This window comes from Xiphophorus hellerii, chromosome 18 (assembly GCF_003331165.1).
Source record: "Xiphophorus hellerii strain 12219 chromosome 18, Xiphophorus_hellerii-4.1, whole genome shotgun sequence".
Classification (NCBI taxonomy): domain Eukaryota; kingdom Metazoa; phylum Chordata; class Actinopteri; order Cyprinodontiformes; family Poeciliidae; genus Xiphophorus; species Xiphophorus hellerii.
The window spans coordinates 6090020-6114981 of record NC_045689.1 but is presented as its reverse complement, the minus strand read 5'-3'; the positions used below and the strand labels follow the sequence as shown (position 1 = coordinate 6114981).

At 37.5% G+C, this 24962-nt stretch overlaps 1 protein-coding gene across 1 annotated transcript in view; it reads left to right on the top strand.

Moving 5' to 3' along the window:
* The window catches only part of aplp2 (amyloid beta (A4) precursor-like protein 2), an 82621-nt gene extending 58087 nt beyond the window's left edge, over nucleotides 1-24534 (top strand). Inside the window, 11 exon segments of the mRNA XM_032590382.1 lie at nucleotides 2182-2315; nucleotides 3672-3746; nucleotides 3962-4120; nucleotides 4809-4937; nucleotides 7374-7473; nucleotides 8869-9042; nucleotides 10503-10538; nucleotides 14956-15038; nucleotides 17411-17488; nucleotides 21220-21378; nucleotides 22328-24534. Coding sequence (XP_032446273.1) covers nucleotides 2182-2315; nucleotides 3672-3746; nucleotides 3962-4120; nucleotides 4809-4937; nucleotides 7374-7473; nucleotides 8869-9042; nucleotides 10503-10538; nucleotides 14956-15038; nucleotides 17411-17488; nucleotides 21220-21378; nucleotides 22328-22429 — 1229 coding nt within the window. The 3' untranslated portion in view covers nucleotides 22430-24534.
* The last annotated feature ends 428 nt before the right edge of the window (nucleotides 24535-24962 follow it).

The window sequence follows — 24962 nt, the reverse complement described above, 5'->3', positions numbered from 1 at the left end:
TATGTAATTTCATGAACATATAAAAAAAAGTAAACAATCATTATTCATTTTTGTGGAATTAAATTCTAATTAAAGGTTTAAGCACTTGCATATATTCAGCCCTGCTGATGAGGCATTTTTCAGCTGAAGACACAGTTTAGGTCACAACAGACCAAAAAGATTCTTATTGTACGAAGGTATCAGTCAGGAGAAACATAAAAAATAGCGTGTGTTGATTTAGAAAACCAGATCGCCTAGGAATCAGATTTTTGTTGCTATGCTTTATGAGTAAACTGGTGTTAATTTCAATTGATTACATTTTTATTCTGAAATAATAAAAAATATGCTAGACTTCGATATGTGAAACTTTCTTCAAAGAAAATTTTATATTTATTGATTTTCACACGTTGTCACTACGGCCAGATAAAATGTTTTTCTCATAAAGACGTGAAGCTTTGGGAAATTTGAGTTGTTTAGAATTTTTTTTATTCTTTACCGCTGACGATTACAGTGGAAATAAAACATTTATCTGCTGTATAGAAAACACTCACTGCTCATAAGCTCTCAACAAAACCCCAGTGTAAAATGTTGGAGCGATTTGTTAACTGCCAGAAACTCAAACTGAAACGTTTCTACGCCCAGCCACGTTTTTAATGACTGATTTATTTCAGTTCTCCACAGACAGTAAATGTAGTAGCAGTGGGGTATTTAGGTCCATTGTGGTAGAAAAAAGGAGTCAATTTTTACCCCCGCCCCCAAAAAAAGAAAAAAACTCAGAAACTTTGAGATTAATATCAGACATTTCCTAGAATTTATTGGGGGATTACTGAAGTTAAACAGTTGCAAGAAAAAAAACTTTTCATATTTTATAATATTACCATTTTTTAATAATTTTCAATTTTAATATTAATGTCAATTTCTTTAGGAAAAATATTCAAAGTTCTAAAAGTTGCACATTTTGACTTTTCTTACAATTCTTTTACTTTTAAAGCTCAGTAATTAAATTTTTTTTTTTAATTAATCTTTAATTTCTGATGTAATTTTGCACACAAATTTTAAACTTTTGGACGTCCAGAAATTTTTCTTATTTTTCTTTCCTAGTGAATTTCCTGAGAATAATCTAAAAATTTCAGATTTTTTTTTTTTTAAAACAAATTTTCAACTCTTGGACCTCAAATTTTTCTGAGATTTTTTTCTCTAGAAAACTTTCTGAGATTAATCTTAAAATTTCTGACTTTTTTGTAAAACGCAAATTCTCAACATTTGGACCTTCAACATTTTTCAGATTTTTTTCTAGAAAATTTATGAGAATCTCAAAATTTCTAGATTTTTTAAAAAACTAAATGTTAACTTTTGGACCTCATGAATTTCCTTAATTTTTCTAGAATATTTATGACGATAATCTTAAAATTTCTGAGATTTTTGGAGGAAATTTGCTCCGTTTTTCCAGCTACTGCGATGTCGTAGAAAACCCCTCAGAAGAAAAAACGACATTATATTTTGAGTGGAAATGCCAGAACTCTGTTCCCATCGCTCGTCGGGTCACAGCTTGATATTAAAAATGTTTTTCTTCTTCTGCTTTTATTCAGTTCGTGCATGCTCGTGTTTTTGTCTCCATATTTGTGTTTGCTTTCTGACGTTTCATGTTTCTTCGTTCGTCTTCCCACAGAGTTTATTCTTGAGAAACCCACCAGGATGTTTTTGTTTTGTTGTTGTTTTTTATTTCCTCGTTGATTCGCTTTCATCATTCCAAACGGTTCAGGAACCTTTCCAACTGGATTTCGTGACATTTATAAAAACCCAGGCTAACATAAGGAGATGAAGTCGTGGCGTTCGGAGCAGGAAGCTGGAGTTTATCTTTGTTTTGATGCTGCAGCGGCATGATAAGGTTTCCCTCCTGCGGCTTTGGTGACTCCTAGTTAGACGATTCAGTGAGGAAACTAAAAAATAAAAACTAAAACAGGCCTCCCGGTTTCACCCAGCTGTCAAACATGGAGTCAAACCTGTCAGCTGAAAGCCGATGAGGGGAAATTGAAATGGAAAGACTGTCAGATTCCCTCAGATATCTCAGCCTCGCTGTGGGAAGAGGAACGCCTTCGAATAACAAACCTTCCTCCTGTTCCAGCTCCTTTCTCTCCTGCTGCACCTCGACTCTTTGTCTCTTTTCATTTGATCGTCTCACTAATTCCTACTTTCTAATAGTCTACTTCGATCCTGCGGCCTGGTCCGACGATGTGGACGTCTACTTCGAGACGCCGGCGGACGACAAGGAGCACGGCCGCTTCCAGAAAGCCAAGGAGCAGCTGGAGGTCCGGCACCGGAACCGCATGGAGAGGGTGAGCTACCAGAATCTGCTCCTCTCTTATTTTCACCCCCATTTTTTGCTTTTGCTGCCAGTCCGAGAGAAAACAGGGGTTTAATGATTTAAATGAGCTGTTTTGTATTTCCTGGTAATGCTGGGCGATACAATGTGGAACCTTACAGGATCGTTACTCTGGAGATGGTATATTAGCAAATGAAACAGTTCTGCACAGTCTTGTCCTCTCACCAGTCGCTTAATTTAAACAGAATCTCTAAAACGTTTGAATAGAAAAATTTGGTTTCTGAACTGAAAATCATTCTGAATTGAATCGTGATCCTAAAAATCGGAATCCAATCGAAAATCAATAATTTCCATTTACATAATTTATTGTTTCTCTCTTTCGACCTTAAACTGGATGATTAAAGTTATCAGCCTGGTTCTTTCCACTGCCTCCTTTTTTTATAGAGACTTCATAATTCATTTTGCTTGTTGTTTTGTTTATGTAGTTTGGATATTTAGAATATCTTCCAGTTTTTAGCATAAAAAGTTAACTAAAATATGAAGTTTATTGATCTTTGAGAATGTGCTATTGCTTTATTAAGGCATTATTACCATTAAATCACTTGAAAATCGTCTCAAAACAACAATATTATCGTTTATCGGAATAACTACTGGGACAATTTATCGTCCAGTAAATTTTGTTATCATGACTTCACATTTACAAAAAAAACAAGCAAAAACATGAACAACACAAACCTTCCAGGTGGGTAGTAACTAGTTACATTTACTTGAGTAACTTTTTTGAAAAAAAATTATTTTTAGGAGTATTTTTACTTTTACTTGAGTAAAATCTGTAGATTTTTCTGCCCACTGACTGAAAAACAAACATGTTTTAACCAAAAACTCACCAGACACAAACACACACCTGCAGCTTTTATTTATTAAAGTTTTATTTAAATGTTTTTTATTTAAAGAAACTGATTTGGAAACATTATTTGCCTAATTTTGTTATTTTTTTTGTTACTTACATGAATTATTGTGATTTTGGTCCAATATTTCCACTTAACTTTGTATTTTGATGTCATTTTTAAATATTAAATGGTTGATAATTTGATCAGTTACTTTTACCAAATAATTTTTCACTCTTATTTGAGTAATTTCTTGGATGGCTACTTTTTACTTTTACTTGAGTAATGCTATTGAACTATTGCTGCTTTTGCCTGAGTAAAGGTTTTGGCTCTGGGTAAATTACATCGACTCTTTGTGATTTCAGCTGGTTTATATCAGGGCTTTATGTTGAGATTTGGTCCGATAGTTTTCTACATCGTGGTGTTTTTGTTCCGTTTCACCTGGAGAAAAGGTAAAGCGTCGTCCTGTTCGTCTCTTGCAGGTAAGGAAAGAGTGGGAAGAGGCGGATCGGCAGGCCAGGAACATTCCCCGGGCGGAGAGACAGACTCTGGTCCAGGTAAGCCCTAATCTTTGTCTCTTTGTTTGGGTGAGACTCAACGGGTCTGTAATTATCTTTTTCTCCAGCTGCTCTGTCTTTGCTCAGTCTGAATTAGGACAGAAATGATTCTCCCTGGAGGCTGGAGGACTGAAACTGAGACCTAGATTTTTATTTCCTTAATAAAAATAAAACGAGTGCCACTCTGTGTCGTAATCTGAGTGTTTTGTTTCCAGCACTTCCAGGCGATGGTGGAGTCCCTGGAGGAGGAGGCAGCCAGCGAGAAGCAGCAGCTGGTGGAGACTCACCTGGCCCGGGTGGAGGCCATGCTGAACGACCGCCGCCGCGTCGCCCTGGAGAACTACCTGGCCGCCCTGCAGGCCGACCCCCCCAGGGTCAGTGCAGACCCACTAATTACCACCATTAATGACAAAACGACAAGTTTTAAAGATACGTTTATGAGAGTAAAAGCCATAATTTTGAGTTTTAAAGTCACATTTACAAAACTAAAAGTCCTAATTTTGAGAGTAAAAATATGACTCTCAGAAATATGAACTTTGAGTTTTAAAGTCATATTTACGAGAGTAAAGGTCATATATTTGAGAGTAAAGGTCATATACTGTATTTGGGAGTAAAGGTCATATATTTGGGAGTAAAGGTCATAAAAATATGACTCAAAAATATAAATTTTGAGTTTTAAAGTCATTTACAAGAGTAAAAGTCATAATTTATTTTTATAAAGTCATATTTATGAGACTAAATATCATAATTTTAACTTTCTAGGGTTATGATTGTGAGATTATAATTAATAGTTCAAAACACTACATGACTTTATTGGGCTTTTATTTTTCTTTATGGCAGTAATGGACTTCCATAGTTATCTGAGTGAGAGCAGTGATTTTATTTTGCCACATCCAGATTTGTGGATTGTTTCTAAGATTTCTGGTCGGTTGTTTATAGTATTTGGTGCCGGCCTTCAGCTCATCTTCCTGTTCCTTAGCATGAGCTCAGACCCGGTTTAGGGTTCAGGAAGTGGAAACCCGGTTTTGATGGCGTTGACCCGTCGCTCTGTGTCTGTTTCAGCCCCACCGCATCATGCAAGCGCTGAAAAAGTATGTCCGAGCCGAGAACAAGGACCGGCAGCACACCGTGCGCCACTACCAGCACGTCCTGGCGGTGGACCCAGAGAAAGCCGCGCAGATGAAGTCTCAGGTTGGTGTCTCCATCCTGCTAGCCGTCGCTAACGGCAACGCCAAAATGGCCGATTCTGAGCCTCGGGGCTCATCAGAAGGAGAAATTCAGTGACGTTGTTGAGATCTCAACAACGTCACACTTGGACGGAGGGAAGGCAGCCAAACAGAACCAAACGGAACCAAACGGAACCAAACGGAACCAAACGGAACCAAACAGAGCCAAACTGAACCAAACGGAACCAAACTGAACCAAACGGAGCCAAACTGAACCAAACGGAACCAAACAGAACTTCAGTTGGTTTAACCAACACAAAGTTTATCCATCCATCCATCCATCCATCCATCATGAACTTTTTTATTTAATCTTAATCGTCAAACTGTGTTGTTGCCGTAACTAAAATCTGTCCTGTCAGATCTGGAAGCGTGTAGCGAGTCGATCTTCCTCCCACCGCCCTTCCCCCTCTTCCCCCTCCTTCTCTTCCTCCTCTTCCTCCTCCTCCTCCTCTTCCTCCTCTTCCCCCTCCCCCTCCTCCTCTTCCTCCTGCTGCTCACACAGAGCAGGGATAATGATGTCTCATCCTGCTCCTCTCTGCCCTGTTTGTAAGTGTGTGGGCGGCAGAGAGAGCAGAGAGTGTTTCATTCACTCCAGCCTGAGCTGCAGATTAACACACCGCAGCGAAACGGCGCCAGACCCTGACCCGCTGGCGCTGGGATTGGGTCGGACTCTCCTTCCCTGGATTCAGATCTCTGAGTCTGCAAACGGACGAAGCCACACAGTCACAGGGAATATTGGCATAAAAGATGGAAGAAGTCAGGCTGGCATTTCCTCCTCCAGTTTCCATTTTCCTTCTCGGTCATGATTTTGACTCATAATCCAGGATAATCTGTTGTTTATTACACCTTAAGTTTCAGTTTTTAATAACTTTAAACGTCTGGAGTCAGTGCGGTTGCTTAATGCATCAGTTTCTGCTCTGAGATGTGAAATCCCTCACGATGAAGATTGTTTGTCAGGAAGGAGCCGCAGGCGCTGCAGCGCTTTGCTAGCGGTGCTTTACTGCCACCTGTTGGTCACTGGAGGTAAACAGCAGAGGGCTGAGGAGGACGACGGTTTGATTCCCCAGCAAAAATCAGACGCAAAGATTCAGATTTCTGATCATTTTGTGAAAAATTAGACGTTGCTGTGAGCTGAAGCAGCAGGATGGAAATGTAGGGAGAGAGATTGTTTCTTTAAATTTAATGTTTGAGTTCACAAAGTGAAACCAGTTCTTCCTCGTTGGGTCAGAGGTCAGGCGTCTGGGTCAGACTTCCTGTTGATTCATTCGTTTCAGAGAAATCCTGAAGGCTCCAAAAACAATTTAAATTTTATTCTATTTCCCCTCAGTCATCGCTATGGTTACAATTAATTACCAGCTTATCCTTCCTTCCTTCTTTTTTCCTTCCTTCCTTCCTTCCTTCTTTCCTTCCTTCCTTCCTTCTCCTAAATGGCCTAGTTAAAGCAAGAGAATGTTTCAGAGTTCTGAACAGTCAGCAGGCGACGTTATAACTGCTGCAATAAATGAAAACCTTTTGTCTTTCCCTCAATGCAGAGGAGGTTTGATGATGACAATCAAGCCATTTTTAGAATGATGATGATGATGATGACACATCATCATCATCATCATCATTCACCAGGCAAAGAAAGTTCAGATTTTTCTTCATTAAAGTCAAATCAACTCAGGCAAACAATCAGAAGTCAGTCAGGATGAATGTTATGGAAATAGAGCAACATAAATGTTTTTATTTGGTTTCTTTATCCATAATTCCCTTTTTTTCTTCAATTTCATTTAGCTAAGATGTAATTAATTGCAAAACCAACTGAAATTAACAAAAAATGAAACAAATGTATGTAAATTTTGAATTCTGACTGAATGTCCTCCAAGAGTAGTTGGTGTGTATTTGTTCTTTTGTTTTATTCATTTTGATGAGCAGCCTTTTAAACACTGCAAATGCACAAAATCTTAAGATTTGTACACTTGAAATAAGACAAACTAACTTAAAAGTAACTTTCGGGAAGATATAGTAGCTTGTTTTTAATAAATAATTCCTTAATATTCATGAAAAGGTTCTGGTTTCACTGGCAGATTTTTTTCACTTATAGAAAAAAATGTTTTGTTACAAGTGAAATTATTCGCCAGTATTTTTTCATCAACATTAAGGAATTATTTACTTAAAACAAGCTCCTAAATGTTGTTGAAAAGTTTCTTGTAAGTTAGCTTTGTCCTATTTTAAGTAATAAGATATTTGCACTAGAAACTCGACAAAACAAACTCGTTTTTGCAGTGAATGCCTGATTTAGATGCATTAATGAAATAGTCCATGTGAATTAAATGATCAAACATCTTCAGAGTGACTCTAAAGGCTGTAGATTGTTGTTCTGCTGGCTTACCGCTTCGTTTTTCTGCCTTCCTGATGTCAGGTGATGACGCACCTGCGGGTGATCGAGGAGCGGATGAACCAGAGTCTGTCTCTGCTCTACAAAGTTCCCTACGTGGCCGAGGAGCTGCAGGATGAAATCGGTGAGTCACAGGAGAATGAAGTGAAATAGAAAGTTAAATCCAGCACATTATGTTTTTCTCCGCCTTTTATTTCTACCTAAAGGCTCTCGAAAAATGAAAAACAAATATGGTCGGTTTAAATGTCTGACTACGACCCAATTATTCAGACACACATCGTCTTTTCTTCAGCTCCTGGTGAAAATTTTAACAAAAGTCCCTCTCTTTGGGTTTTTAAGACCAATCTCTGTTTTCACGCTTAGCTGTTTATCCCAGTTTCAGGATTTGAAAATGGTCTTCTGTTCTCGCTGCTTGGTTTGAAAGGAAACGTGGTGTGAAGTTGAAGCATAAATTAAAGTTGAGTTGCTATACTGACAGAACTGGGTCGCAGCTTTCACTGCGCCGCGTTCGTCTGAGATCTACAGAGCAGAGTTATGAGAGAACCAGCTTTCAGAGAAATGCTAATTGGTGGTTAGCAGAACCAGAAGCTGTTGCTGTTCTTAGAAAATGAGATTTGGTTTATAAACGCTTAACAGAAGCAGATTCTCAGCAAAAAATCACAAATCTTACCAAGTATTTTTGGTCTAGTTTTTAGTGTAAACATCTGAGTACACTTAAAAAATGACAAAACTAACTTAAAAGAAACGTTTCAACAAGACATAGGAGCTTGTTTTAAGTCAATCATATTTTTAAAAAGTACTTATTCCATTGGCAGATTATTTAAATCATAACATGACATTTTTCTCCAGTTATAAGTGAAATAATCTGATGGTGAAACCAGAACTTTTTCATTAATATTAAGAAATTATTTACTTAAAACAAGCTCCCATATCTTGTTGAAAAGTTACTTGTAACCAGTGGCTGGTAGCGTTCACAACAATCAAGTAAGAGTAACCGTATTAAAACATTTTACTCAAGTAAAAGTAAAAAGTGCTCAACCAAGAAATTACTTGAGTAAGAGTAAAAAAAGTTAAATTTACTCAAGCACTGAATGATCAGAGTCAATCATGAGGCAGACAGAAATATGAAGCTGTGTGAAAATTCTGGTACTTTAAAGACCAAAATGAACAAACAAACTAATTAATAATCAATATTGTTCAACAAAATAACTTATGAAACCAACACTGTTGGTCTGTCTCACATGTTTGGTTAAAACATGTTTGTTCTTTATTCAGTGAAGTTACGAGAAGTGGGCACCCAGAAATTTTACTCAAGTACGAGTAAAGCATACAGTGCAGTAAAAACTGTGCTTTCTTTCTTTTTACCACTCAAATAAATGTAGCTAGTTACAATTCAACTCTGCTTGTCTTATTTTAAGTGTACTAACATGTTTGCACTAGAAACTAGACCAAAAATACTTGATGAGATTTTATGTTTTTGCAGTGAAACTGTTGTCTTGTGATTTTTCTTGCTCTGCAGACGACCTGCTCCAGGAGCAGAAGGCCGACATGGACCAGTTCCTGTCCTCCATCTCTGAATCGCAGCCTGACGTCACCGTGTCGTCGGAGGAGAGCGTGGAGGTTCCGGTCCCCGAGGGCAAACCGTACCGACCCGTCCAGGTCACATCTCTGGGCGCGCGCTCGGAGCCGGAAGGTACAACACAACACGACGCACACTGTGTTTCCAAGCAAAACCTTTAAAGGTGACCTATTGCTTTAAATTCAAATCAGCTGCTGGCCACGCCCCCTAACGCAACATTTACACTCGCACGTGAAAATGGCTGCAAACGGATGCACAAATATACAACTGTACATCTTTGAAAAGCATTAGTAGAGCCTCCTGCACAACCAAAAAAAAATACAGCAAGTGGTGGATTCTTGCTGGAATCCACCACTTGCTGTAAAAAGATATACATATCTTTTTACAATGTTGAGTGTTGTCTCTCCTGTTGGGGCGGCAGAGCCAGGGACCAAAAAAAGCTCAACAGCCTGATAAAGAAGGCTGGAACTGTTCTGGGGGGGCAACTGCGGAAACACTGGGAATGATGGCGGGAAGAAGAATTTTACATAACATCAAGAAATTAATCAATAATCCTGAGCATCTGCTTCATGAGACTTTCATAGGAAAACAGCATCTCTGGTCAGAGGCCTCTTCAAATTCCCTGTCATACAGACTGCTACAGGAGATCTTTTCTGTCAACAGCTATTACCATCTACAAAAACTCTGAAGAATTTTTAATCAATATGAGCGTAACACTTTCTAGTCATTGTTTTCTATCCTGAGTATTATGACAGTTGGAAACCTAACCATAAAACGCTTCCAACTGTCGTAAAATTCAGGATAGAAAACAATGACTAGAAATTGTGTTACGGAAGTTAAAACAATGCTTAGTTTCCATTTGGGACCACTAAGCTATTTTTGAATTTGAAAATCAGTTGACCAAAGGTTCTGGAGCTCAGCTTGGTTGCTAGGTGACGGGCAGAGTTCCGCTGAGGTTGCTAGGTAACGGCCTGGGCTTTGCTGGGTTTACTAGGTGACGGGCAGTTCCTGCTGATTTGTAATGTTTTAAAGGTTTTTGAAACATCTCATTTTCCAGACACCAAAAAACATTAAATTGTTGCCAAAAACCCGCTGGGTGTTTCGTTTTTTGTTTGCTTGTTTGTCTGTTTTTAAGTGATTTGGCTGTTTTCAGAAGCAGCAGAAACCCAAATGGAAGTATGAAAATGTGAATTTTGCTTAATAGACCCCATTTATCAGAGCTCCAGTGTTCAGATTAAACTGAGCTGCAGCCAATCGCTTCGGGGGAAATGAACGTTAAATTGGTGCCAAACAATCCTTAAGGAAAAGTAGAAATGATGGATGGAATATTTCCAGCAAAACGGGAGGCAAATTACAGTGAAACCCCAGAGGAGCGTTTTGAGACGCGAGCCAGCGGCCCGGAGGGCTCAGTAAGGCGCGCCAACTCCGATTCTGGTTCTGATTCTCCCTTTTCTGCTCAGTCAGTTAACAGAGCTTGATAATCCTGCCGTTTCTCTTCTCACCTCAGTTTTCTCTCTTCTCTCCGTCCCGTTTTCTGATCTTCTGTTTTTCTGTTGCTCATTTCTAACGTCAAGGCGACCTATCAGACTCCCCACGTGCCTTCAAGAAAGGTGGGTGCCTCTGTTGCGTCTTGTTCTCCTCTCACCCGACTAAAACCATCCCCATTGTTTTCCTTTGCTTTTCCTCTCCTGTTCACCCTTTCTTACTGACCACCCTGGTTTCGTTGCTTATTTCTTTGTTTTTGTTCTGTTTTTCTTCATCATATTTGGATTATCACCTCATGCTTTGTAGAAAAGCTGGTAGCTTTTACTCGGCAGTCTGTTGGCTCTCACCAGAATTATGGGTATTTTTCTCACCAGCCGTCTAGTTTCCGATAGGAGCTGTGAAATGTAGCATATATGCTGCAAAAACGCAAAATTTTACCAAGTATTTTGTTTAGTTTTTAGTGCAAACTGAGAACACTTGACATAAGGCAAAACCAACTTACAAGTAACTTTTTAGCAACATGTAGTAGCTTGTTTTAAGTCAGTAATTCTTTAATATAATTATAGAAAAGTCTTTGTCCAACTGGCAGATTATTTCACTTATAACAAGACATTTTCCCATTTTACAAGAGAAATAATCTGAAAGTGGAACCAGTCGATAACTATAAATTATTGACTTAAAACAAGCTGCTATATCTTGCTGAAAAGTTACTTGTACGTTTTATTTTACTATAAGTGTACTTAGTACTAGTATATTTGCACTAAAAACTAGACTTGGTAAGATTATGGTTTATACAATATGAAACTACAAAAAGCAAAATCTTAAGTATTTTTTAAATCTAGTTTTTATTGTAAATATCTTGGTACACTTAAAGTAAAACAAAACTTACTAGTAACCTTTCAGCAAGAAATATGAGTTTGTTTTAAGTCCAAAATCCCTTAATATTTATAAAAATAGTTCTAGTTCCATTGGCAGATTATTTAACTTATAACATGGGAAAATGTCTTGTTATAAGTAAAATAATCTACCAGTGAAACTAGAACTTTTTCAAATCGATATTAATGAATTATTGATGAAAAACAAGCTCCTATATCTTACTGAGAAGTTACTTGTAAATTGATTGTGTCTTATTTTAACTGTACTTAGATATTTGCACTAGAAACTAGACTAAAAATACTGGATTAGATTTTGTGTTTTTGCAGTGTACCTCTCTGAACTCTGTGTTCACAGAAAAATAAACTAAAAAAATTCTCCTACAAATCCAGAGATTACAGAGTGTGGAGAAGTTTTCAATTGCCCCTACCGTCTTTATGCTGTAATCCTGAAACCTTAAGAGATTATAAGAACGTCCGGCTGCCTGGAAGGAAAACATATTCTGATCATGGCTTGAATCTGTGATCAGTGCAACCTTCATGTCTCTAATGTCTCAAACTAAGAAGAAAACGTTCTCCACTTAGGTTGACAGTGGGATCTTTTACCACTTCTCCTACTGATTACCTTTTATTTGTGGTGTGAAAGTGGCCATTTTGGATTTTCGGCACAGTTTGCATCCTAGACAGGAAAAGAGACAGGAAATATGACAACTGTTTGCTGTTTTATTTTAAAGTGTTCATCCACCCCAAACATTTTCTCCGATGGGAACAAAAAGGTGGTAAAAAATCCGAAACACACAAACACAAAAAACAAATGCAAATATATGTACATCAACATCGGTATCAGCCGATATTATTAATTTTTTAAACGTATCGATCCGATAAATAAAATTAGGTAGATTTGAACAACTGGTATTTATTTTCATCTTGTTGCCTTCTGTTTTTATTAAATTTTTTAAGTCTCAGAATGGTAGAGAAATATTTATGATACAATGTACATAATATCAGTATCGGTTATTTGCCATAACATTCATATCAGATATCGATATCAACCCAAATTTTTGTATTTGTATAGGTTTTTTCATCTCTAGCAAAAACGTACAATCGACAAAATAAACGCTAAACAGAAGACCTCCAGGCCACTAGGGGGAGTTTATAGTAGGTAGTTACCTCTGTAAATATGCTACTGTTCCATAATGTTGTGAAAGACTGTGTGTTTGAAAGACATGAACTATAACGCATCTTTTCTTTCTTCCGTCCCGATAATCATGACATCCCGTCTTTACTGAGGTTCTCATTCTGTACGAGTTATTGATTGACTCCCCCTTGTGGCCTGAAGGACTTACGTTTTGTTGCGCGAGTTTTCATTGTTTCATACTTGTGACATTTTCCCTTTTGGTTCTATTTCCCGTGGTTGCAAAATTTTCCATTTGAGCATTTGTTGCATTTATTTTCTTTCATGTTTTGGGATTTGCATCATTGTGCGTTGGCACCTTTTGACCCCCGTATTTTTCACATTTTCCTGTGCTACAAGCACAAAAATCTATATATTTGATCAGCCAGCGCTCAGTAGAACATATTTATGGAGAAGAAGGAAAAAAAAGATAATTTTTAACTTTTTATACAGATTAAAATCTTAAAGGTGTGGCATTTATTTATATTTTGTGCCACTACCTCAGTCTGGTTGGATGGAGAGCAGCAGTGGACATCAATTTTTATGTCTCACCACAGTTCTCAATTGTATTTACTCTAAACTTTGACTGGGCCATTGTGACACATGAATATCCGTTGTAGCTCTGCCTGGTTGTTTATGGTTGTTGGTTGATTGTATTTGGCTTCATCCATGAGGACGAGTCTCACCATGTGGTTGGTGTGCTGGGGGAACCTGCAGTGTTCATGTTTTTATTCTGATTTTAAATCTCACATTGCTGGACTTTTGCCAATTAAATGACTTTTGATGCAAATTTAAACTTTTTATTCTTTTTAAAACAGAACAATTAGAGAGGTGTGATTACTCCCAGATACAGTTTTACTATTAAACATTTGTCCACATTTCTTTGGAGAGTGAAAAGTGCCAAATTAAAATAATTAAACAACTTCAATTAGAAGCTCAATTTCTAATTGAGTCTGATGGGTGAAGTTGAAAGTTTAAACTAATTAATGATGTGATTTAGTATAGGAACATGAAATAATTTACAAAAACATGAATAATTTTATCTACGACTTCAGGCAAGACATTAAATTTAAGCATATTTCTAATAAAAGGAAATAAATTAATACAATTAATACTTTAAATGAGGGACATAGAATTAATTCTATGCTAAATAAATTATTTCATTGTATATTTAAAGGTTTATTAAATGATTGACATATTGAAATTCAGACTTAGCGATTAATCGGACTAATCATGATTAATGATTACTAAAATAATTGTCAACCAATGTAGTAGTCGATTAATTAACTGGAGCATAGAGACTCAAAAAGAGGCCATTTGCTGAAAGAACAACAGACACAGAGCAGTAAGTTAGTCAAAACTTACTGTTAATGTAAGTTAACAGTCATGTTAACTTACATTAACTTAAATGTTAATGTTCAAAAACATTAACATTTTGCATTTAAGATTAAAAAAAAAAACTTTGTCTGCAAATATATTCTACCTAGAACGTCTCCAGTGGTAGAATTTTAGCTTCAAATACTTTTACAATTTGATATAGTTTAAAAATATAACAAATTATTATTCAGCTAATCCTAAAAATAATCAACAGATTAGCCCTGAACTGTATTAATGTTAAATCGAACAGAAAGAGCTTTGGAAGCTCTTTCTGAGCTTTATAACATCCACATGTGGATGTTATAAAGTGTTTTTTTTAGCTGCAGATTCATCCTTGAGCATCTGCAGCTCACAAGGAGTGATTGTTGTTGCATTTTAACCAATACAATGTTTATTTTCTCATTTAAGAACGTAATTTAATTGTTTAGTTGCATTGTTGAATCTATTTCTAGTATTGTATAAAAAAGGAAATGAAAAGTCTGCAGAATGAACAAAACGTTTCATCCAATTAATCGATTAACTGATTAATCGATTAATTGTCTGAGTAGTCGATTACTAAAATAATCTTTGGTGGCAGCCCTAATATTGAAGAGTTTTTTATTCATTGTAATTTGGCACTCTTCACTCTTTGAACAGAAAAAGATTGAATGCTGGTAATAATAAATTAATTAAAATACTTGTCACTTTTTTCCACACATGGTGTTAATTGTTTAAAAAGCTGCGCTGCTCTGTATGCAGAGCGCCGCTGCAGCTGCCTGCCATACACACCCTGCAGGGACAGAATCTCCTCAGCTTGTTGTCACATCATTGTCTCATTTATTTCACATGAAGGTGTATTTACAGAAAAATGCATTTGTTGGTGAACAACAACGATTGTTAATGAAAAATCGCATGCGTCTGGTTTGAGAGGGCCTTTGTGGGAGAGCGCCGTCGTGTTCACAGTCGTCTCTCTGTGCTGAATGGGAGAAAGGGTTTTGTTGTCACCAGCGCACCGAGGAGACTGATGCAACGGCTGTGACGAAACAGTCTGCTTTCCACCAACATCACCACCCCTGTTTGTCTGTTTTGTTTTGCTTGTTTTCTACGTGTCGCTGACCGATCCGGCTTTACCGCCACCAGGCTCCGCCATGGCTGGTCTGGACGGTCTGATCGGCGCCGAGGAAAGAGTCATCAACAGCAAGCCGAAGATGGGAGAAGACCTGGTGAGTGCCTGATGCTTCTGTGCAGCCAACAGCTATTTTAATTATCAATTAATCGGTTGATTAATCTGACGATTAATCGATAATTGGGTTTTTTGAAATTACACATTCTGCTTATTTTTTATTTAGGCATTTTTATACAATATTAGAAAAACATGCAAATGTACAAATAATTCAATTCCTTTTTAAATAGGAAAATAAACATGTTCCTACTTCAGTTAATGATTAATCGTTTACTAAATTAGTGGACGATTAAGCATTTTCATTTAAATGTGTCATTAATATACTAAAACTTGAAGGATTTTTCTTATCTTAATTTCAAAATGTATATATTTTTGTACAGTTTTGGCTTAATCACTTCCTTGATTATGACGGTCTTTCAGCAAATTACCTTTTGAGTCTGTATACTTCAGTTAATGATTAATCATTTACTAAACTAGTTGATTATTATTTCAATAATTGATTAATCACAATTAATTATTTCAGTCCTAATTTAACATGTCATTAATTTATTACAAAATGTATATATGTTTTGGTTTAATTACAGCTCTGAGTGTGTTGTTCTTTCAGCACATGTGTTCACCACTTAATGATTAATTGATTATTTTAATAGTCAATTCACCCTATTAATCATTTGAGCTCTCCCTCGGTGACCTGAGAGCAGTTTTGTTGAGGATAAACACAGGGCTGACTGTAGACAGGTTAATTTCATTCAGCGGAGGCTGATTGAGATGAATGAGGCGACCCGCGCTTTCTCTTAATTTCAGTTTTCACTGTGACGGATGATTCCAGTAACTATGTTGTCATAGTTACATCCGTCTCGCTCTGGGCTATTCGCGCATCTGTGTGTGGCTTCCTCCAGCCGGCCTTCATGCAAATCGGCTCCACGCTCTGTTCGCCAGTCACTGCATGATACATTCCCTCGCCCAACTCGCCAGGCCTCCGCGAGGATTTTCAAACCATGTTTGGCCTCTGAGTGTGTCTTGTGTTCTGCATGTCAAACCAACACCCAGATACCAAGCTGCATGTTTGTGTGCATGGGTTTTCTGTCTTTTGTGGGGTAAGGCTGTTTTTCTGAGATAGAGCAACCTGGCAGTGAAATTATCCAATGGGTGTGAAACCTAAAAACATTTTCTTGAGTCAGATACAGAATCTGGATTGGTCTGTCTAGAAAATGCAGATTTTCACTTGTTTCTATCTCCTAAAAGCATTGTCTGTACCCTGTGATTGGGCAGTGAGTAGAAAGATGCTGATGGCCTGTTCACACAAGAAGAGTGACTGAAATAATTTACAGTGGATATAAGGAATGTTAACACCCTATTAAAATGCTACATTAAAATATTTCCAAAGTTTTTTCACATTTAATTTGTCCTTAGACCTGGAGATGGATGGATGGATGGATGGATGGATGGATGGATGGATGGATGGATGGATGGATGGATGAGATGGATGATGAATGGATTGATGGTTGGTTGGTTAAGATGGATGGATGGATGGATGGATGGATGGATGGATGGATGGATGGTTGGTTGGTTGGTTAAGATGGATGGATGGAAGGATGGTTGGATGGATGGTTAAGATGGATGGATGGAAGGACGGATGGATGGATGGATAAGATGGATGATGAATGGATTGATGGTTGGTTGGTTGGTTTATGACTGGGTTGGTTAAGATGGATGGATGAATGGATGGATGGATGGATGGATGGATGGATGGATGGATGGATGGATGGATGGATGGATGGATGGATAACGAACTGACTGAAGGTGGAAAACCTTGAATAAATTGGCTTCCTGTTGGATGAAGGGTGTGTAAACCTTTACATCCACTGCATGTTATTAAAGCTGCTGCACTTTCTTTCTCTCTCTCGCTCTATCTTTCTGTCTCTTTCTTTCCTTTCAGTTTGAACCAGAAAACTTCAAGCTTATCATCACTTTAACACTTTGCTGCACATCCACACTCTCTTGCTTTCCTGCCTCTCCATTCCTGTCTAACAAGAAAAACTAATTATTCCTCTTTCTTTCTCCCTCTCACACACACAGACATGTTTTTGTATCTTGTGGGGACTTTACGTTGACTTCCATTCATTTTCTACAGCCCACTCCCACTCCTACCCCTAACCATCACATACTTAACCCTAACCAAAACTCAATTCACACCTTAGTATTAATCCTAACCCCTAACTCAAAAACAACATTCCCCTCCTGGGGACCAGGATTTGTCCCCACAAGAATCAGCGGTCCCCACAATGTAGACAGAAATAGGTCCCCACAAGCATATAAAAACCTGGTTACACACTCACACACACACGCCGACACACCCCCACACACACACTGCTGTGAGTGTAACCTGGGCTCCCCTGTCTGTGTTGACAGGTGATTGATGAGTCTCTGGATGTTAACGAAGTGGTTTACAGTGCTGAGAGAGTCAGCGTTATGCATGGTGATGAGCTGGTGAGTACAGCGGCGCCCTCCTCTGGGCTCTCTGGGGAACTACAGGCAGCAGGGAGAAGGTGACAGTAGGAGAGTGTAGGAGTGTGCAACCAAACTTTTCTTACCCCTCTCTCTTCATGAGTAAAAGTTTTCTGTTCAAGCTATTTAAAAAAATTGTCATTCCTGCATGGGAGCATGTTTGTTCTGTGAATGTACCTGAATGTACACATTGGAAAAAAGATCAGCAGAAACTGACGTGGCTCAGTTTTTGTGTGGGAATGAGCGGTGAAGAAATTCCCCAGCAGCTGTCCACATATGATCAGATTGTGTCATATGTGCCAAATTACAATGTGAATGTAGAAAAACGGATTGTGATGAAACGTCAGCTCAGATACGATCAGCTGCAGCATTAAGACGTTTTTTTTCTTTTTCTTCTTGAGTTTCTTCATGTTTCCTATGTAAATTCTCAATTAATTTAGGATTAGAAGATGAAGATTTAGAGGTGAATTTCTCATTTTCACCATTTTAGAGCATAAAATCCACTCAGCAAATAGCAAAAAAATAAATGAGAAACCAATGCTAACTATTACATAATGATAAACTACAGATTACTATTACATAATGAACAATATCAAAGGTTATTTAACTTAGTACTGATTATCTAACTATAAATATCGTCTTGCATTCTGACTGTAACTAATAAATTAGTACCTATAATGAACATTTAGTTTGATGTGAGTGAGAAAAAAAAATTTGTAGCTAATTGCTAATGCTAACATTAGTTATTCTAACATTGGCTAATGCTAACTTTTATTTACGAGTTGATTATTTTGTTAAACAGCTGATAATGAGACAGTTGTTAATCAACATTTAGTCCTTTCTTCATAGCTCTGCAGTTTAATGTTGCATTTGTCTCTTTGTAACTGAATCAGCAAAACTTAAACCACTCGTCGTTGCACAAACCCCCCGTTCTCTCTCTACTCTCTCACGCTCTACTTCCTCTTCTGAGAGGGGAGATGTGCTACCAGCTCTCCGTCTAACAGGTGAATTGAGTTTCCTAAATCTGCTGGGATTTACCCTGTCCAGAACTGAAGTAAACTCTGTTTAAAGCTGGTCACGAGAAAAGATTCGCCTGGTTCCTGACGGCCTCCATCCAGGTGTCCCAACCTTCTTCCCCTGTGAATTAGCCAGACTGAACAGCCAACTAGTTTCACAGAGCACACCTGTTAACGGTCGCTCTTCTCTTTATGACAACTTGCACTTGTCACTGAGCCAGGTTCGTTTTAGTGACTCGGGCGAGTCCCAAGGATGATGTTTTACATTTGGGCTACCAGCAACCTAAAAACATTTCCCACCTTTTCCTCTCCAGAATCAAACATCAGAGCTATTTTACAACCATCAAAGAACTTTAAGGCGACTCATTAACTGAATGTCCACAACATCTTTTAGATTTTCTTTATGCTAAATATTTTATTAGTAAGGCAATTTTGCAAGGATCACTACAGCTTAATTCAGTAGCAGAAATAATCAAATAAGTAAAATCAATCATCTAGTCTATCTTTCCCTAATGCTGACACTGAGAACTAAAAAGGGAACCTTTGAGAGAGACGGACGAAGTTTGGCGTTTCGAACCCCAGAACTGATGATGAAGAAGGTGTTGCAGCAGGAGGAGAAGTTGATCGATGAAGGCAGGATCTCTGTAGGTCTGATGAGCTTCTTCTCCGCATGGATGGTGAGGTCACACAGGACTTGGGTGCTGGCAGGAAGAGTACTGACTTAGAGCGGCAGGTCTTGGGTCTGAAGCTCCCTTCATCTTGTCTCACGATCTTTCTGGTCCGTTGAGATGTAGACGAGCTGATCTCATAGAAGGAAGCACCAGTTCTTCTTCTTTGCCTTTGTTCTTTGTCTTTGCCTTTATCTTCATCTTTGTCTTTGGGGTCTGAACCCAGCTGATGAGAGAAATGCGATTTGAAGCCACATGTTGCGGGGCTGATGGGTTGGTCCCCATGTGCCAGACAGTCTTCGGCTCTGTGGCCCCGGCTCTTCTTCAGCTGCAGAGTTCTTTGTCCATCTCGATCTTGGCTCGAAGCTGTCTGGAGGATCCAACCAAAAGTTCCTCTGTAGCATTAACTGCTGTTAGCAGTTAGCTGTTTATTTAGTCGCTGCTAACTTTCAATTAATTGTCAATAAAACAATTCAGATTTGTTTATAGTATTTAGGAAAGTATGATCAGGAGTTAATTTTGAATTAATATTTACCTAGCTATAAACTATTTATTAGCATTTGAACAGAGATTAATTACATAGTAATAATGGTAATATAAAGCAATACACAAACAATATCCAAGCTAGTCATTTACCTTTTCAGAAATTGTGATCAGGAGTTGACAGTGAATGTAAAATTAGTTGGTTTCGTCATAAAGGAATAATTAACTCATGTATCAGAGTAATATTCTTAAATTAATACTTTGTAATGTTAACTTACAAATAATGATTTGCAACTTGCTAGTATCTAGTTAGCAAAACATGTTCATCATTAACCACTGGGTAATGGTTAAATAAAGTCTACTTCATTAATAGCTTCTCATCGGCCAAAACTTAAAAGATTTTATGGAGTTCAGTATGACTGACTTATTTGAAGCTCTATGGACAACTAGTAGTTAGTTACCAAATTTTGATCCACAGTCCATTGTTATGTTGGTCTTTTAGTAATTCAATATTGCAATATAAACAGCTACTAGCTATCTTTTCACCAGAATGTGATCTGGAGTTAATTAGGTATTGGTTTACAGACAGTTTCCTATTGAATTAGCACAGGTATTTATGAATGAATGTAAGCAGACGCTAAGCATTAAGAAATACTTAACTAATCCTTATTTAGTTCCTCCTGGGATTCTGTGTTACTAAGTGAATTTTATTGCTTTTTAAAATTAATATATTCCCTTAGTAGCATTCCTCGCTCAAGATGAGCCGCGCTGCCTGGCAGCATTTGGATTTTTATGGTTGTTGAGTAGCATTAAATCAGGTAGCTTTTTTTCAAAGTGACATCAACTTTATTTTAGCTTGGAAATAATGTTGATTGTTGGTTTTAATGTGAGATGTTTGTGTAAATTGAATTGGCAATCTGCAAACAGCATTTGCATGTTGCTCAGACTTTGCACCCAAGAGGATATTGTCCCTGATGCACAGCGAAGCGAAACTCCTCCAGTCGATTGATTTCCACACTTCAAAGCCGCTTCAAGGAACTTTGATCTGTAAAGTCATATTTCGCACCATCTCCTTTGAATATTTTGATTTGAATATTTTTCAGATTAAAGCTGAGTTTATATGCAGAGCCTAAAAAACCAAACTTTATCCATCAAACTGAGTTACTTTTAAAATTTTAATAGGAAATTCAGGATCTCGTGTCTTCCCTTTATTACTATTGATCATCATGATTTACTCAACACCTCACCTGCTGAGATTTAAGAATAGAGCCTGCAGCAGAAATTGCCGTATTGATCTTGTTGCATTGATTTGGGAAGGCAGTAACTACAAAACCTTTCCTGTAAAGTAAAAAAATTAATTACTGGTAATAACTGCAGACAAATTTGTGTTCACTCGAATGTGAACCCTGAAGATCTTCTAAATCAGTGTGGGCAAGGTGAGGAGTTGCAGACAGGAAAAGTTAGATAAAAAATTAGTCTTATTTATAATTTGTTATTTTAAACTGAAATCTGTAATTTCCTCCTCCTGTTTTGTCCTGCCCGTCAGCCCTACCGCCCCCTGGGAGAAGACTTCAGCATCAGGTACACCAACACCGCGCTGATTGGCCTGCTGGTGATCGCCGTAGCCATAGCAACTGTGATTGTGATCAGCTTGGTTCTATTGAGGAAAAGGCAGTACGGCACCATCAGCCACGGCATTGTAGAGGTAAGACACCACAAAACAAGGAATGCCAACAGGAGTCACCGAATCTAAGGCTGTTTCTAACGATTATTTTACTAATCGATTAGCCTGGCGATTAATCGGATTAGAGAATGTTGTATTCTTAGGATTTTTCATTTGTCCTGAAAATGCTCTGGGATCCGCCATGATGAGCTGGAGAGTGTTGCTGGAAGAAGGAAGAGCAGTAAATTGAGGGATATTTGATCTACCAATTAAAATTTTTATTCTTTTGCATTTTATAAGTTGCATTGGAAAATGTTGACTTGAGTAAGTTTAGAGATTCAGTGGATGAAACACATTGCCTGAAAGGAAAGTAAGGGTTAATTTGTTTTTAGGGAACCACTCACCAGTTGGGCTGCAGCTAATGATTATTCTGACGATTAATCAATTAATCAGATAAAGTTCATTGGGAACATTCTGAGGATTTTTCATTTAACCTTATTGTATGCAATATTATAAATAGATTTGAAATACAAATAAATAAACAATTTGATTGGTTTTTTAAATAAGAATGCAATAACAGCCTTACTTTAGTGAATATAAAGGATCCATCTACAGCTAAAAAAAACTCTTAACATCAACGTGAAAAATTGGCTTAGATAAGAAAAGGCGCTTAATTGGAGTTTATTTTTTGACAGAATTTGAACTGGATGAAGCCAAAACTTTACCAACTAAGGAGTTTTGTGCAAAACATATTTACAGACTAAGGTTCTAAAGAATGTAAATATTTTTTTAAAGTTTTGGCTTAATAGCAGCTACGAGTATGTTGTTCTTTCAGCAACTGGCCTTTTTGAGTCAAATAGTAAACAATCGTGATTAATTGTGATTAATCGTGACTGATCTGATTAATCGTTTTAGCCCCACGTTAGCTCAGACAGAACGCTCTGCTCTCTCTGCGTTGTCTTTCTGATAATCATCTGCGTCTTGTTCGCAGGTGGACCCCATGCTGACGCCAGAGGAGCGACACCTAAACAAGATGCAGAACCACGGCTACGAAAACCCCACCTACAAATACCTGGAGCAGATGCAGATCTAACTGAGAGGGGGCGCCGTGGAGCCCACAGCGGGAACATACTACTGACCAATAACACACGATGCTATTGTTAAAATCCTTTGCGTACATCCAAACTCCATTTACTGGTTTGTTCAAAACAATCCTTAAGTAATGCTACTACTTCTACTACTGTTGTACTATAGAGCTCTTTTTGATCACATGTTTGATGTTTCTGCCAGTTCGCAAAATAGAAAACGATTTATCTGTAATTACTGAGACGGATCAAGATGTATAACATTTCTTCTGACATTTTTATTATGTGAAAAGCAAATCAAACTAATGTTTTTTAGTCATCAAACTGGCACTACATTTAGTTTCTTCATCATGCAGACTCTGATGGGTTTCATTAAATAATTGGTGTTTTAATGTGTTATTTTTAATCTCAATAGATTGCTTGTATATGAAGGTTCTTCGTACCAATCAAAATGTTTAGTGATTAAAAAAACAAATGGGGGGGGGGAAATAAATCATGGTTTATTTCTTTGCTTTGTTATAATAACAAATATACATAAAATGTTTAAATATACATAAATATATATAAAATTAGATGTTTTTATTCTACCTTTTCCCAAAGGAAGAAATTATGGATTGGTTTGGGTTTTTATTTTTTATCCTTATTTTTATTCGGTGGATCGAATGTTTGCAGGCATTGGAAAAGGTGAGAACCTGTGCAGACCTCCAGCTCAAACGTCATTATTGACTGAATCTCCACTTCTCTTCTTTTTTGCTTTAATTGGTCAATTTTTTTTCCAAGCCAGTAGTTCATTAAAGTCTTGAGCATCAGGACAAAATTTATATATATATACATTCTGATCTGACACAGCAAGGCAACCAGACAAACTAATGTCTAGCTAAGCGAAGACAAAAAAGATTCATAATAAAAATGAGTGAATGTGTTCATTTACCACCTCATACACACAAACTAGGGATTCAAACGATTATTTGTCGATTAATGGTTTATTAGATTAAAATTGGTTCCAATACATTAATAATATCCGATTACATCTTCTTTTAGACGCGTTGTAGTTTGGCCTTCATCCAGCAGAGAGCGCCAGTGGTCATTCATAAGCGGAGCCGCTGAGACAGAAACAAAGATGGCGGCGGGGCGATTCCTGAACGGGGACTGTAAACGGTCCGAACAGAGTCCGGTGTGGAATGAAAAATGCACTTTACGTGGTTCTGTTTAGAAATATAAACACTCAAGTTTTAGTTTAATAGCCTGAGATGGCGCAGTGTCGGCAGATTATGAAAAATTTTGCCCCTTATGGAAAGACGGTCCACTCTCTTGATAAAAGAGAAAACTCAGGAATTGTCGGCTAATCAAGTAATCGTTATGATCGATAAACTCGATCGATAAACCCGACTAGCAAAATCAACCTTTTGCTAGTTGGGAATACATAGCTGAATGTATTTCTCCATACTATGTATATCATGGGTTCCCTTGAAGCTTTGCTCTCTCTCTCCTTTTTTTTTTTTTTTTTTTTTACATTTTGCACAGATTATCCAAAGTCAAACAATTATCTCCCAGATATCCACAGACAGATTTGTGGATGTTGCAGCTGGATTGCTTGAGCTTAGCGCTTCTGGAGATCCGAACTGGGCTGAGAACCAAACCCGGATTAACTGCTCAAACATTTAATGATGCGATGAAGCGATCCGGAGGTCTGCGCAGGCGGAGAGCTGGTTGTGTGTATTTTTACAGGTAGAGAATGACACGAAACAAGTGAATCCTAATCCTCTCTCTCTATCTTAGTATCGTCTTTGTATGCCTGTACAGTTGATGTTGCAACCATGGCTCTTTTTTTTTCTTATGAGGATTTCTGTGGTGTGCATTGTTCTTATATGAAATCTGTTTTTAATTTTATTTTCCAGTTTCTTTCTCCTCTTTCTGTGACAGTATATCTGTATGTGACTGTCTCACTATGCACCCAAAAGCTTCGATCTCGTAACTGCCTGCTTGACTGTGGAAGAGGACCAGGGGACATTGATTATATTATGCATATTAGTGATTTAAAACTGATCAACACCAATGGAAACTGATTTATGGTTACAAGGGGTTACACATCAATAAACTCACAACAAACAACTGAACGTGTCTTTTTTTTTTTTTAATTAAACTGTTTGGAAAAATGTACAAAATCTCATATTTTTTAAAATACAGGAGAGAATATCTGTCTGAGGAAACATGAAGGTTTAGTCGAGAACCTAATTTTAAGTTTTTTAACTCCGTCTTAGGTTTTGTGGGAGGGTTTTGTTCGTTTATTTTTTTGAAGAGTTACAATAAATACTGAAGCATAATGTCAAAACTTTTGTTTAGAGAGTGGGTGGATGTATAAACTTCCCAATATTCCCACATTTATTCCCACATATTAAAAAGTAATAATCTTCCATTTGTTACAACTTAACTCACGTTTAGTTAATTCATCAGTACAGTATCTATTTAACTTCAATTATTAAAGTGTCAATTGCAAAAAAATGAACAATAATTTGACAAATAGTACATATTATAACCAGC